The sequence below is a fragment of the Nematolebias whitei genome, chromosome 18 (assembly GCF_014905685.2).
Source record: "Nematolebias whitei isolate Nwh7 chromosome 18, NemWhi1, whole genome shotgun sequence".
Taxonomy (NCBI): Eukaryota; Metazoa; Chordata; class Actinopteri; order Cyprinodontiformes; family Rivulidae; genus Nematolebias; species Nematolebias whitei.
Genome location: NC_056515.1, coordinates 11,489,845 through 11,504,581, shown reverse-complemented (window position 1 = coordinate 11,504,581; position 14,737 = coordinate 11,489,845). Strand labels below are relative to the sequence as shown.

At 39.0% G+C, this 14,737-nt stretch overlaps 1 protein-coding gene across 1 annotated transcript in view; it reads left to right on the top strand.

Annotated features, from left to right (window-relative positions):
- adamts6 (ADAM metallopeptidase with thrombospondin type 1 motif, 6) overlaps positions 1–14,737 on the top strand; it is a 337,746-nt gene that overhangs the window by 22,832 nt on the left and 300,177 nt on the right. The window contains exons 4-6 of the mRNA XM_037692553.1: positions 2,045–2,253; positions 2,385–2,468; positions 11,462–11,604. Coding sequence (XP_037548481.1) covers positions 2,045–2,253; positions 2,385–2,468; positions 11,462–11,604 — 436 coding nt within the window. The remainder of the gene's footprint in view (positions 1–2,044; positions 2,254–2,384; positions 2,469–11,461; positions 11,605–14,737) is intronic.

The window sequence follows — 14,737 nt, the reverse complement described above, 5'->3', positions numbered from 1 at the left end:
GTTTTCACCCAGAGTAGGCAAACTGACCGCAAAATAGACTACCATGTAAAAAGGTAAGTAATTTTTATTTAGTGAGTACGAATAGAAGCTGGAACTCAGGATGAATTTGTGGAGAAACAGATTGGAAGGTAAGTATCTTGTTAACAGATGTTTTTATGATCCTTAGTATCCTAAATGTATTCTTACTTTGTTTGCCATTGTTGTAGATGAGGAGAAGAGGGAGTATTCCCAACAGGCGGTGGTGCAGGTGACGATGAGGTGAGTATTGGATCATAGGAGATTGGCAGGATGGAAACTCAAGGGCTGATCCAGTTCGATGATGAGGCACAAAGGTAAGTGGTTTCAGGCTTCAGATCTCACAGGAAAGTTGTTAAATTGAAACTGAATTGAATCTCAAATGTTCCAACTAAGATCTACTGAGCAATGGATCTTTAAATACAGCAAACCTCATCAAGCTGGATCAGGAACAGGTGTGAGAGGTAAGCTCTGCCCTGTCACTCAGGAGCTGCAAGAACTATGGTTAGAGGCAGAAAAACACTGAATATCCACAACTTCAAATAAAAAAAATTAGAAACCCTTACATTTTTACAACTGTCATGGCTGTAAATGAGTAAAACGGCAACTAAAATAAAATATAAACTAAATCACAGCTAAAAGCTAAAATAAACAAAATGGTAACTAAAAGCTAAAGTGAACAAAATGGATGCTTTAAATAAGCAATCAAAAAACAAGAACTAAAGGCTAAAACTGGCAAACACTAGCTAAAAGTTAGAAGTAGCAATATGGTAGTTCAAAGCAAATATGAACTAAACTGTAAATAAAAGCTAAAATGAGTTCTTGTAAATGAGTCCTCGGCTCAATGGGATTAACCTGTCTAAAGGTTGAATGAAATAAATAAATAAATAAAATGAGCAAAACCAGTAGATAAAAGCCAAGAGGATTAAAACAGTAAATAAAAAAGTAAAATGGCAAAATCATAGCTAAAAGCTAAACTAAAACGGTAACTAAAGAGTAAAACCAGCAAAACTGAAACTTTGGCTGTCAGCAGCAAACTGGTTGATCCACTACGAGAAGGTGCTATTTACAAAGTATAAGACTGAGCTGAATACAGCACCTCAGACTGAAGAAGTCTTTCGGATGAAAGACGAAACGTTTCTAATTTTTTTTGTTTCGTTTTGCTTTGTTTTTTTTGAATGTCCAGAGGACCACACTTAACTTTTTTAGATTTTTCTACCTGGATTATTGAGCGTGCGTCAGGATATTTAGATAATCAACCAAAAACAGGAACTAAAAGCTAAAACTAACAAAGCTGTATCTAAATGCATACTTTTACAAAACCTAAAACCTGGTACCTAAAAGGTAGACTTGGCAATACTGTAGCTCAAAGCAAAACAATTGCAATATTGAGGTAGATTACAAAGCAAAAATATGTCTTTGACGAGTTTGAAGAGATGCCACTGCATTTTTATGGGGAATTCCATTTTAAATTAAGTGAAACATTTTGAAAAGTCACAAAAACCAAACATCACAGCTCACTATTCTTGATTAAGTTAAAATGGTCGAGACAAATGGTTAAAATGGTGCAAAGTATGAAGTAGCTTGATTGCAACAAAACTATGGAAAAAATAATTATAAACAGGAAAACAATTGTATGAATGCTGAATGAACATCTTTACAATCAATTACAATAGAAAATTACAACCCCCCCCCCCCCCCCCGATAATTATCTGCAGGTGTTTGGTTTCAGATAACAAAATATTGTGGTACAGTATTATATATTTTGGTATTAGGGCTAAAGTCTTATAACAGCAGAGGCTGTTATCAGCAGGAAACCAACATGCCCTAACGTGTTTCATCTTAGAGCAATTACCAGAACATCTGGGTCATAAAACAAAAGCTTTAGCTCAAAGGTTCAAAGGGAAGCATTCCCTTTCTGCATGCATCATACACAAACCAGCCTTCAGCCAAAATGACAATACACTATTATTCTGGAGCAGACTGCTGTGTGATAACTCATCACTTTCTGTCTTCATGTCGTTCACAGACCTCATCAAAAGCAACACACCATGCCAGTTTAGCTCAGCCTCCTCTGTCTACATCCCACCTCCACCACAGAACAACAGCATCCACAGACAGAGACGGTCTGTCAGCTCCGAGCGCTTTGTGGAGACACTTGTGGTTGCCGATAAAATGATGGTTGGTTACCACGGTCGCAAAGATATTGAGCACTACATCTTGTCTGTGATGAATATTGTAAGTTTAATCCTAGTGTTTGATCATGTTGCTGATTGTAACATTGATGAATTCTCTGTTGTGTTTATGGGGTTTTAATTCCATGGTTCAGATGTCTGACTTTGTGTCTTTTCTTCTTTTCTGGAGGTCAGGTTGCCAAACTTTATCGTGATGCCAGTCTAGGAAATGTTGTGAATGTTATTGTGACCCGGCTAATTGTTCTCACTGAGGATCAAGTAAGTCAAAGTTTCTCATTTTGAACATTAAACACAGTGTTGCAGTTTTATTTTTCAGCCTCTCTTTTGGTATATGTTCCCTCGGTTTTATTGAGTGTATAACTGATCCTGCTGGCATGTTTAATTTTATGTGCTGTACTCTGGCTGAAAGGGGAGAGAGGAGACAGAATATTTCCTGTATGGACCCCACTTCAGATGAAAGTTGTACTTATGCATCGTCCCTCAGGGAGTCTTGGTTAAAGATGTTGTATATGCATTGAACATGACAGAGAATAGATGATAAGCAAACCTGGCGGTGGAATAGTAAAATGCAGGAAGCTATTCTGAGGAAAAGGTTAGCTAAGAAGAAATACGACAGTGAGAGGCCTGAAGAGAGTAAGCAGAGACATAAGGAGATGCAATGTAGAGCAAAGAGGGAGATAGCTAAAAACAGAAGACATATGATGAGTTGTATTGGATGCTGGACACTAATGAGGGCGAGAAGAATTTGTACCGATTGGCAAGACAGAGGGATCAGGCTGGAAAGGATGTGCAATATGTTAGTCTTGTTAAAGATAGGAATGGTAATGGTCTAACAAGTGAGGAGACATGACATGAAAATGGAAGGAGTATTTTGAGGAGCTAATGAATGGAGAGAATGAAAGAAATAGAAGAGTTGACATAATGTTATGCTGTTATAGGCTTAGACTGCTGGAGGACAAACTGACCACATTTCTTCACTTTGCTACTGTCTTTACTTACTCTACTCAACCTGTTTAGTATTTTTCATTTTTTCCATCTTTGAGATGTGTTTTTTTTTTTTTTTTTTTCAATAGGGGGTACATCTGCACCTACATCTGGATCTGAATCTGTGTTAGTTTGTTTTTCCTTCCTGTCCACTCAAACCCCTGTTGTCTTGAGCCTGGTTCTTCTGGAGGTTTCTTCCTGTTAAAAGGGAGTTTTTCCTTTCTGCTGTTGCCTTTGTGCTTGCTCAGGATGGGACGAATTGAAGATTCAACTTGTCTGCTGGCTTCCTTAGATAGAGAACTTTACCAATTGGCTTTTCTATAAGAATGTTTCTGTAAAGTGACCTGAGACAACTTCTGTTGTGATTTGGCACAATATAAATAAACTGAATTGAATTGAATCATAGAAGCTGTGGACCAGGAAGTGGGAAAGATTAGTGAGGGTGAAGTTTGGAAAGCTATTAAAAGAATGAAGGAGGGGAAGGCAGTAGGACCTGATGACATACCAGTGGAGGTTTGGAAATGTTTAGGACAGGGGTCTTCAAACTGCAGCTATGGAGCCACATGCGACTCTTTGGTACCTCTGCAGCGGCTCTTTCAACCTTTGACCAAAACTAAAATAAAACTGAATTTTATTGGTTGTTATAACAACAACTAAAATGGCTAGTTTTAGCAGTTTTCCTGTAATATATTTTGCAAATTTGTGAATACTAGAAAAATTACAAGGAGTAGAACATACTCACTTTCCATTTGCACTTTATCTTTTCAAAGTAGAATACTTGTTTTTTCTACAATTAAAAAAAAATCACATAGGCCTGCATAGTTTGTTTTAGTTTTTAGAAATTGGGCAAAAACAATATTATTTTTTCCTTCCTTACAAGAATCTTGTCTTTTAGTTTGTCTTAAAATGTAAAAATATCAACCAAAAAAAAAAAGTAAAAATCACTTGATATTTTTAGTTTTGTAATGTCACCCCTACTGGCCAGAAAAGCATACTCCAACAAACTTAAAGTGGTCCATGGGCCACTACTTGAGAATCCCAGTTGTAGGTATTGCAGCTCCAGACACATTTAATGTAGTGAACAAAGGGGCAGAAATGGCTCTTTTGATTGTAAAGGTTGCAGACCCCTGGTCTAGGAGAGATGACAGTGAGGTTTTTGACTCAAATATTCAATGGCATATTTGAGGGTGAGAAAATGCCTGAGGAATGGAGAAGAAGTGTACTGGTGCTCAATTTTAAGAATAAGGGTGATGTACAGAGTTGTAGCAACTACAGAGGAATTAAGATGATGAACCACATAATGAAGATCTGGGAGAGTTGTGGAAGCAAGACTTAGATGAGAAGTGACCATGTGTGAGCAGCAGTATGGTTTCACGCTGAGAAAGAGCACCACAGATGCCATCTTTGCTTTGAGGATGCTGATGGAGAAGTACAGAGAGGGTCAGAAAAAACTTTGTTGCATCATTGTTGATTTAGAAAAAGCATATGACAGGGTGCTGAGGGAGGAGGTGTGGTATTGCATGAGGAGATCTGGAGTGGCAGAAAAGTATGTTAGACTGGTACAGGACATGTATGAGGACAGCAGGACAGTGGTGAGATGTGCTGTAAGAGTGACAGATAGCTTCAAGATGGAGGTGGGAGTGCATCAAGAATCAGCCCTGAGCATCTTCTTGTTTGTTCTGGTGATGGACTGACTAACAGATGAGGTCAGGCAGGAAACCCCGTGGACTATGATGTTTGCAGATGACATTGTGATATGTGGTGAGTACAGGGAACAGGTGGAAGAGAAATTAGAGAGGTGAAGGTATGCACTTGAAAGATGAGGAATGACAAGTCAGCCGTAGTAAGAGAGAGTACATGTGTGTGAATGTGAGGGAGGCCAGTTGAACAGTGAGGCTACAAGGAGCAGAGGTCACAAAGGTACAGGACTTCAATTGCTTGGGCTCAACTGTCCGGAAATATAAGGAATGTGGTAAAGAGATGAAGAAGAAAGTCCAGGCAGGATGGAGTGGATGTAGAAAAGGTTCAGGAATTATTTGTGACAAAAGGGTGGTAGCAAGGGTCAAAGGTAAAGTTTACAAGACAGTGGTTATATCGGCTATGTTGTATGGTCGGGAGCCAGTAGCACTGACCAAAAGACAGGTGAAAGAACTGGAAGTGGCAGAAATGAAGATGTTGAGGTTCTCATTAGGAGTGACAAGGATGGATAAGATTAATAATGCGATCATCAGAGGTACAGCACAGGTTGAACAACTGGGAGATAAAGTTAGAGAGGCCAGACTGAGATGGTTTAGACATGTTCAGAGGAGGGACAGTGGGTATATTGGTAGAAGGATTTTAGAAATGCATCTGCCAGGAAAAATACAAAGTAGAAGGCCCAAGAGGAGATATATGGATGCAGTTAGAGAGGATGTAGATGAACAGATGCTGGGATATATTCATCATTTAACGCGGGTTCCTCATTTTTCTGGACTGAATAAAACGTGCATTGAATTTAAGGAAATGCAAACGTGAGACGTCATTTAGATTTGACCCATCAAAATGAATGCGGTCATTTATTTACAGAATCAAATTTAACATCAAACATTTACATTAATTTGGCAAATTATGAAAATAACAATATAAGCAATCAATCAGGAAAAATCATACGGCCATGATTTTTCCGTTGCTGCACCACAGACATTTATAAACTGTACAACTATGATCTTTTACCCACACGGATGTGAATAAGCACTTTACACAGACATTTCTAAATATCTGGGAGAATTTCTACTTGATAGAAAGTTAAAGATGAAAGAAGTTAAAGGGAGTAAGATTGAATGGGAGGGAAGGAATGTTCACCAGAACCGACACTCTCCATCAGAAGCCCAGCTCGCCTCGGTACGCTTGGTAGGAAACTTGACCCATTACCTTTCTGATGATAATCAGCAGATATGGTGTTCCGTTAACGCTACCTGTCCAGCGTCTCCTTAGAATGGCTGTAGCTCGTCAGAAGTAGTGGCAAGGCTCTGTTCGACACACATTCACCTCAGTGGAAAATGTTATAATCCCATGGAACTCGGAAGAGCTTTGTTGTCATGTCAGGAACTCCAACAGCACTCCATCAGAACTCAGCAGAGCTTGAGTAGACTCTCACCGAACTCTACGCTCTCAGAACTCTTAGAACTCCGACAACTCTCCAACTCCGAGAACTTCCGAAGTCCAAAACTCTGTGTAGACCGAGAAGTACTGACATTTTAAAAACTCTTTCCCGGTTCACTTTTTGGGATTTTTCATTGGTCAGAAACGACGAGACGGGGTGGGTTTTGTGACGTAAGAGGTTAGAGACAGCGAGAATTTGTTATGAGACAGATCAGAAATGTTCTCACAGACCGAGAGGGTTTTGTTTTGGCGTGTTTCAGGAAACAGGTGCAAAACATCTCTACTTACGTCTGAGAGGATTCTAAAACATGACAGTTTTAACATAACAACTTGTTTTTCGTTTGACTGTAACCTTGTAAACGCACACACTTGCTCATTCAAAAGCAGAAATCAGAAAAATGCATAATTACTCTGTAACAGCTTTTAACATGAGTTCTAACTGCATGAGAATAAAAATCATTACTCAGTTAATAAAATTGATTAGTTCACTGCAACATCTAAAATGGTTTGAACTAAGACACTTTGATTATCAACATTTGTAAGATAGTAATGATAATAAAAAGAGAGTGTTCTTTTCACTTGAATCTTCAAGAAAGAAAGTCTCAGGATGGGTGAACCTGTATTTATGTATTCAAATACATGAAATGACAGTTCCTGTCCCACAAGGTTCTAAAGGTCAAGAGTTTTGACCTTAGACTTAGTTTCGACGTAGGCCTAGTCCACTACAAGGACATGGAGGTAGTTGGAGTGAGGACAGAGGATGCAGAGGACAGAGTGAGGTGGAGGAGGATGACTCGCTGTGGTGACCCCTGAAGAGGGAAAAGCCGAAAGCACAAGAATATGCATTGTACATGTGTGTGTTTATGTGCACATGTATAAGTACATCTTTGTATGTAAATGTCCACGTGTATATGTACATGTGTATACTTACATGTACATGTGTATGTGTACATGTATATATGGGCATGTTTATGTGCATGTCTAAAAGTACATGTGTCTATGTAAATGTGTATGTGTACATGTGTATATGTGCATGTGCATACTTACATGTACATGTGTATGTGTACATGTGTATAAAGGGTATGGTATGGTGGTTTGAGCAGTCCTCCTCCAATGGTAAAGTTGGGGATTTGATTCCACCAGCAATCACATGCTGAAGTGTCCCTGGACATTACACTAAAACCCTTATTGCCTCCGATGTGTGTCCCATCGGTGAATGAATGTGATATAAAGTATTGATTATTCTTTGTATAGATCTAGTAGAGTGCTGAATGGGTAAATGAGGCACAAATTGTAGTGTAAAGTGCTTTGAGTATCTTAAAAAGATATAAAGGAGCTATATAAGTACAGTCCATTTACCATGTACCATTTATATGTATGTGTGTATGTGTGCCTGTATTCAAGTACATGTGTAGTTGTACATGTGTATTCGTACACATGTATGTATACTTGTGTATATGTACATGTGTATGTGGACATGTTTACATGCACATGCATATTTATACAGGTTTATGAGTTCATGTGCATATGTACGTGTTTATATGTACATGTATATATGTATGCGTACATTTATGTACAGGTCCTTCTCAAAAAATTAGCATATTGTGATAAAAGTCATTATTTTCCATAATGTAATGATAAAAATGAAACTTTCATATATTTCAGATTCATTGCACACCAACTGAAATATTTCAGGTCTTTAATTGTTTTAATACTGGTGATTATGGCATACAGCTCATGAAAACCCAAAATGCCTGTCCCAAAAAATTAGCATATCATGAAAAGGTTCTCTAAACAAGCTATTAACCTAACCATCTGAATCAACGACGTAACTCTAAACACCTGCAAAAGATTCCTGAGGCTTTTAAAAACTCCCAGCCTTGTTCATTACTCAAAACCGCAATCATGGGTAAGACTGCCGACCTGACTGCTGTCCAGAAGGCCATCATTGACACCCTCAAGCAAGAGGGTAAGACACAGAAAGAAATTGCTGAACGAATAGGCTGTTCCCAGAGTGCTGTATCAAGGCACCTCAGTGGGAAGTCTGTGGGAAGGGAAAAGTGTGGCAGAAAACGCTGCACAACGAGAAGAGGTGACCGGACCCTGAGGAGGATTGTGGAGAAGGGCCGATTCCAGACCTTGGGGGACCTGCGGAAGCAGTGGACTGAGTCTGGAGTAGAAACATCCAGAGCCACCGTGCACAGGCGTGTGCAGGAAATGGGCTACAGGTGCCGCATTCCCCAGGTCAAGCCACTTTTGAACCAGAAACAGCGGCAGAAGCGCCTGACCTGGGACTGATCCTGAGTGGTCCAAAGTTATGTTCTCTGATTACAGTAAATTTTGCATTTCCTTTGGAAATCAAGGTCCCAGAGTCTGGAGGAAGAGAGGAGACACAGAATTCACATTGCTTGAGGTCCAGTGTCAAGTTTCCACAGTCACTGGGGTGTCATGTCATCTGCTGGTGTTGGTCCACTGTGCTTTATCAAGGGCAGGGTCAATGCAGCTAGCTATCAGGAGATTTTGGAGCACTTCATGCTTCCATCTGCTGAAAAGCTTTATGGAGATGAAGATTTCATTTTTCAGCACGACCTGGCACCTGCTCACAGTGCCAAAACCACTGGTAAATGGTTTACTGACCATGGTATTACTGTGCTCAATTGGCCTGCCAACTCTCCTGACCTGAACCCCATAGAGAACCTGTGGGATATTGTGAAGAGAAAGTTGAGAGACGAAAGACCCAACACTCTGGATGAGCTGAAGGCCGCTATCGAAGCATCCTGGGCCTCCATAACACCTCAGCAGTGCCACAGGCTGATTGCCTCCATGCCACGTCACATTGAAGCAGTCATTCATGCAAAAGGATTCCCGACCAAGTATTGAGTGCATAACTGAACATGATTATTTGAAGGTTGGTGTTTTTTGTATTAAAAACACTTGTCTTTCATTGGTGGGATGAAATATGCTAATTTTTTGGGACAGGCATTTTGGGTTTTCATGAGCTGTATGCCATAATCATCAGTATTAAAACAATTAAAGACCTGAAATATTTCAGTTGGTGTGCAATGAATCTGAAATATATGAAAGTTTCATTTTTATCATTACATTATGGAAAATAATGACCTTTATCACAATATGCTAATTTTTTGAGAAGGACCTGTATACGTTTACATTTACATCTGTTTGTACATGTGTATGTGTACATGTGTTCACATGTGTATATGTTTCTTGTCCTGTGTATATGTACATGTGTACAGGCGTATGTTTGTTTTTCATTTATATATCTGTTGAGGGTAGGTTTCAGAGTGGACGTCGGGGTGTTTTATGGTGCTGATTGATGTTTTTTAAATGTTAACTTTAATGAAGAGATAGTTCAGAAAAGGACAGACAGTTTTAAAGTTCTGACTTATTTTTTCAGTTGGATTTAGGTCTAGTTCATAATGTGGCATTCAAACATATGAATATGTTCTGATGTGAACTTTTCCACTGTAGCTCTGACTGTTTCAGATTGTTGTGCAGATGAAGGTGAACCTTCATCCCAGTCTTAAGTCTTTTACAGCCTTAACAGGTTTTCCTATTGGACAGTTTTGTATTTGGCTCCATGTTTTCTCATCGTCTCTAACTTGCTTGCATTTTTCTGCTGCTTCCTCGGCATGATGCTGATAACACCATGTTTCATAGTGGCAGTGGTGTAGTCTACGTTTTTGTAGTGGATATACTGTGCTTAGAAACCGAAGTACACTTGTTAGTACAATGCAATCATCAATTTATTTTGATTTTAAGCATAATGAACATTTCCAAATTTCTGTGATGCTAATATTTGAATAAATGTACAACAAACTTTGTACAACAGTTGACTTTGTATTAAAAATATGTTATAGAATGTATAAAACAGTATCAAAGCAAAACATGTTCAAGTATTAAGTAGTAAGTACATAATTACAGTATACAACAATTTGCTGGACAAGCAAATGTAATAAACAAGCTCTGCATATAGACAGATTGTTACGTAAGCGTTTAACTGCTGTTTAACGTATCAGTGACACATGCCTAATGATATGTCATGTATCATTGGGCACTTTAAGTGGGTATACTGAAATTCTTAAGCTTTTCTAGTGGATATACTCCGTATACTCATGTATCACATAGACTACACCACTGCAAAGTAGGGAAGTGTGATTGTTTTTCACCACACACAGTGTTTTGCATTTAATTCCAAAGCTTCAGTTTTGGTCTGATCTCAGCAGAGCAGCTTCTTCCATGTTTGGCTTGGGTCAAACTATAAACAGGACTTCTTATGGGTTTCTTTCAACAACAGCTTGCTTCTTACCACTCTTCCATAAAACACAGATTTGCAGTGAGCATGACTAATATTTGTCCTGCAGAACTTCTCCAGAGTTATCATAGGCTTCTTGACTGTTTTTCAGATTAATGCTTTCATTGCCCAGGCTTAGTTTAGGTTGGAGGCTATGTCTTCCTAGGTTTGCAGTTGTGCCATACTTTTTCCATTTTCATATGGTAGATTGAAAAGTGGTTCTGTAAGAAGGTATTTTTTTATAACCTAAACCTGATTTAAACTTAACCATTTAATTCCACAACTCAACAACTTTTTCCCTGACCTCTTTGGTGTGTTCCTTTGTGTTCATTATGTTGTTTATCACTAATGTTCAGTAACAAATCTCATGAGTCTTTCAGAGAACAGCTATATTGATTTTGAGATTAATTTACACACTCTTTACTATGTGACTTCTAAAGACAAAGTTGTTGCTGTTTTTTTTTTTTTTTGGGGGGGGGGGGGGGGGGGGGGGGGGGGGTATCATAATAAAGGGTGCTGAAAATGAATGGAAACCAAAGTTTTCAGATTTCTATTTATAAAAACTTGTAAAACATAGTTCATGTTCCTTCCATTTCATAACTATGTATATGCCTCTTTGTGTTGGTATACTGTATCACATAAAGTTCCAGTAAAACACTTTGAAGCTTGTGGTTGTAATGTGTAATGTGGAAAAGTTCAAAAGGTAAAGACTTCCTAAAGCACTCTACAGTTGTCAAAAAGTTTGGTTCTGTATCACTTGGTCTTGTTTATAAAATTGTTTAATTTTGCATTGAATTTCATGTGTCTTTTGCAGCCAAACCTTGAAATTAACCATCATGCTGACAAGTCTCTGGACAGTTTCTGTAAGTGGCAGAGGTCCATCCTGTCTCATCACAGCAGTGGAAGTATTCCAGAGAATGGGATGGCTCATCACGACAATGCTGTCCTAATCACACGGTAAGAGTTGGCACAAGTTTCAATGATGGAGCGTGTTTTGCTCACACACCAGTATAATAATACACTGTTTTATTTATTGTAATTCTCTCATTTTGAATAATTAGGCTGCAGGATTTTTCGTGCTTTACCTTCAGTAACTGCCAGAAGCTCAAATTGTCCAGTTCTTGTACACACACTCTTTACTTGTACTTGAATAAAGACCTCAGTCCTGAAAAAAAGTGCTGTTACAGACATACTGTACCTGTCAGCCTGCAATTTATGTCAAGGCTGTTACTATAAAACAGAAAAAGCTCTGTCATTACCTGGAAAATGCTTCATTGTTGCCTGAAGTGTTTTGGCCTTGTAACGTAGCAACTAATTGGTACATATCCTGTCCAGAAAGACAGAATAGCATTTTTTGATTGACATGAGCTAAAATCAAGGTTTGTGACTTTCTGTATAAAAGAGTCCATTGTTAGTGATTGCTTTGCTTGTTGACAGTCACTTGATGTTCTCCAGCTCTGTTTTTACTGTAAGCTTGAGCTCAACCTACTGAGCCTAAACAGGGCCTACATTCAGTGGAAACTGGGTTTATCTTTTTATGGCTCATCGGTAATTGCAACGCAGCAAACATGTTTTTGCCTGTCTGTGTGTGCTTGTTTGTCTGTAACGTTAGCAAAATATCTTGTGAACCACATTCTCAGAAAGTACAGTAATCATTGAATGTTCCTCTATAACTGATTAACTTTTAGAGTCAGTTCAATTCATGATGCCTTCCACAGCCACCTGATTCAAAAATTGTAGCTGAGAGTCATTCTTTACATACACTTGTTAAGGACTGCCAGGACTATCGATCTGCATTTATTTTTGTCCCCTGTTGCAGAGCGAAGGAGGAAAATTGGAACTACCTTCCATCTGTTTATCCGTGCATGTTGTGAGGATGGTAACTTGGCAAATAAATGAGGTACCAACCATACATTTTGGTGTGTAGCTTCATCTACAAGTAAAAAAGGTCACCATCCAAAATTGGACAGCCATGTCAAAATCCAAGATGGCCATTGCCATATAGAAAAAAATTGGGTTGCTACATTTAAATGCAAGATGGCCACTGTCATACATATAGTATGCAATTTGGCTTACCCCTATCATTTGAAAAACTATGCTTTCTAGGTTTTATTTTGCTTAAAAGTAAAGTTTCTGACTGGGGTAGCTTAAGATTAATCTATGTTAATCAAGGCCACCAATGGCCACCCCCTGGTTCCACCAACACACCTGCTGGTGGATAAAATTGCTCCCACCGCTCAAGAAAAAAGAATATCTCCTTCTGTTGTTCTCCACAGTGTAACTCCTAACCTTTTGAATATCATGCACCAAAAACATGAAGGTTTTCTTGCATTCCCTTTTCAAAGTCAAAGTCAACTTTATTTTCAAAATTGCAATATGTACAGGACATACACAGGATTGAAATTACATTATTCTCCGATCTCTGGGGCAACAATAACCTTACATCCATCTAAAAAAGTAAAGTCTGGTCCTCTGGATATCCTTCCATCCATCCATCCATTATCTTTTACCCGCTTATTCCATTTTGGGTCACGGGGGTCTCAGGTGCCCATGTCCGGCAATCATTGTGCGAGGGGCAGGGTACACCCTGGACAGGTCGCAAGTCCATCACAGGGACACATAGAGACAACAACCATTCACTCTCTCACTTACACCTAGGGACAATTTAGAGTTACCAATCAGCCTAACATGCATGTTTTTGGTCTGTGGGAGGAAACCGGAGTACCCAAAGAAAACCCACACATGCACGGAGAGAACATGCAAACTCCACCCAGAAAAGCCCCTGGACCGGGATTTGAACCAAGGACCTGCGCGCTGAGAGGCAGCAGCTCTACCAGTTGTGCCACCATGCTGCCCGCAACGATAACCCTTAAACATTAAAACATTTAATAAACATTAGCATAAAATGAAATAATAAAAGTATGATACTGTCCTAAATTGTAGTATAACAGTATAAACATATAAAAAAAGTATATCCATAAAATAAAATGAAGGTTCTGACATTGACATTTGTAGTAAAGTGACAAAGCAGCATATGAAGTGAATGTACACAGTATATGTATGAAGTCTTTGATATTGGTATAGAGGTAAAGTGACATTTGCAATAAGGCTAGTAAAAAAAACAACAACATACATATATATATATATATATATATATATATATATCAACAGTAGTGTGAATACTGTATAAACAGTAGTGTAATATAAACAGTAATGTAATATAAACGTTGGTTATGTACTGTGACCCCAGATTCTATGAGTATAGGCATAGCCCTTTAAGGCCTTCGCTATTGGGTTTATCCCATCATGCAAAGCATCGCACTGAAAAGTTTAGTCCACGCCCACCTGTTGTGTGGGCCCCACCCGGTCCGTATAAATTACGTTAAGAGCGGGTAATCAGCTCCCAAATAGCTTTTTCTTCAGCCATTTAGGAGCCAGTGAGGCCCGGCGCTTAAAGGGCTACGCCTATACTCATAGAATCTGGGGTTACAGTACGTAACCAACGTTCTATTTCGTATAGGCTTTGCCCATTAAGGCATTTGCTATTGGGTTAAAAGGCGAAGCATGATGTAGTCCTCGTCTCACTGGGTCCATTCGAACACCATATGAAGCGCCAGCTTGCCCAAAAAATGTCTTGTCACTCAGCTCTCCATGTGCATAATTGCGCGTTGCGTAATTACGCGTACAATGCATAGACGCTTGCTGCATAGTTATGCGTTCTGAGTGCATGAACGCCCCGAAAAAGTTTTCAAAGGGGAAAAGGAAGGGGCTGAAAAAGGCCGTGAACCAAGCAGATCCACGGTTGATCAATATGAACAGATGAATAATAACAAGTGAACTGATTATTAATCAGATGAACTGATTGGTAACAATAGTCATGAACTGATTAGTGCCAATAGAACAAGAACAACAGTCACAACCTGTGACTGATAACATCTCACACTGTAAATGCATGCAGTCAGATGTGAGTTTAAACGAGATTCCATGAAATAACAATATTCATTCTGTTAAGGCACTAAGGACAGAATGCATCATGGAACGAGTCGACACATCACGTAAATAAAAGCGAATAAATGAACAGGGTGTTGAC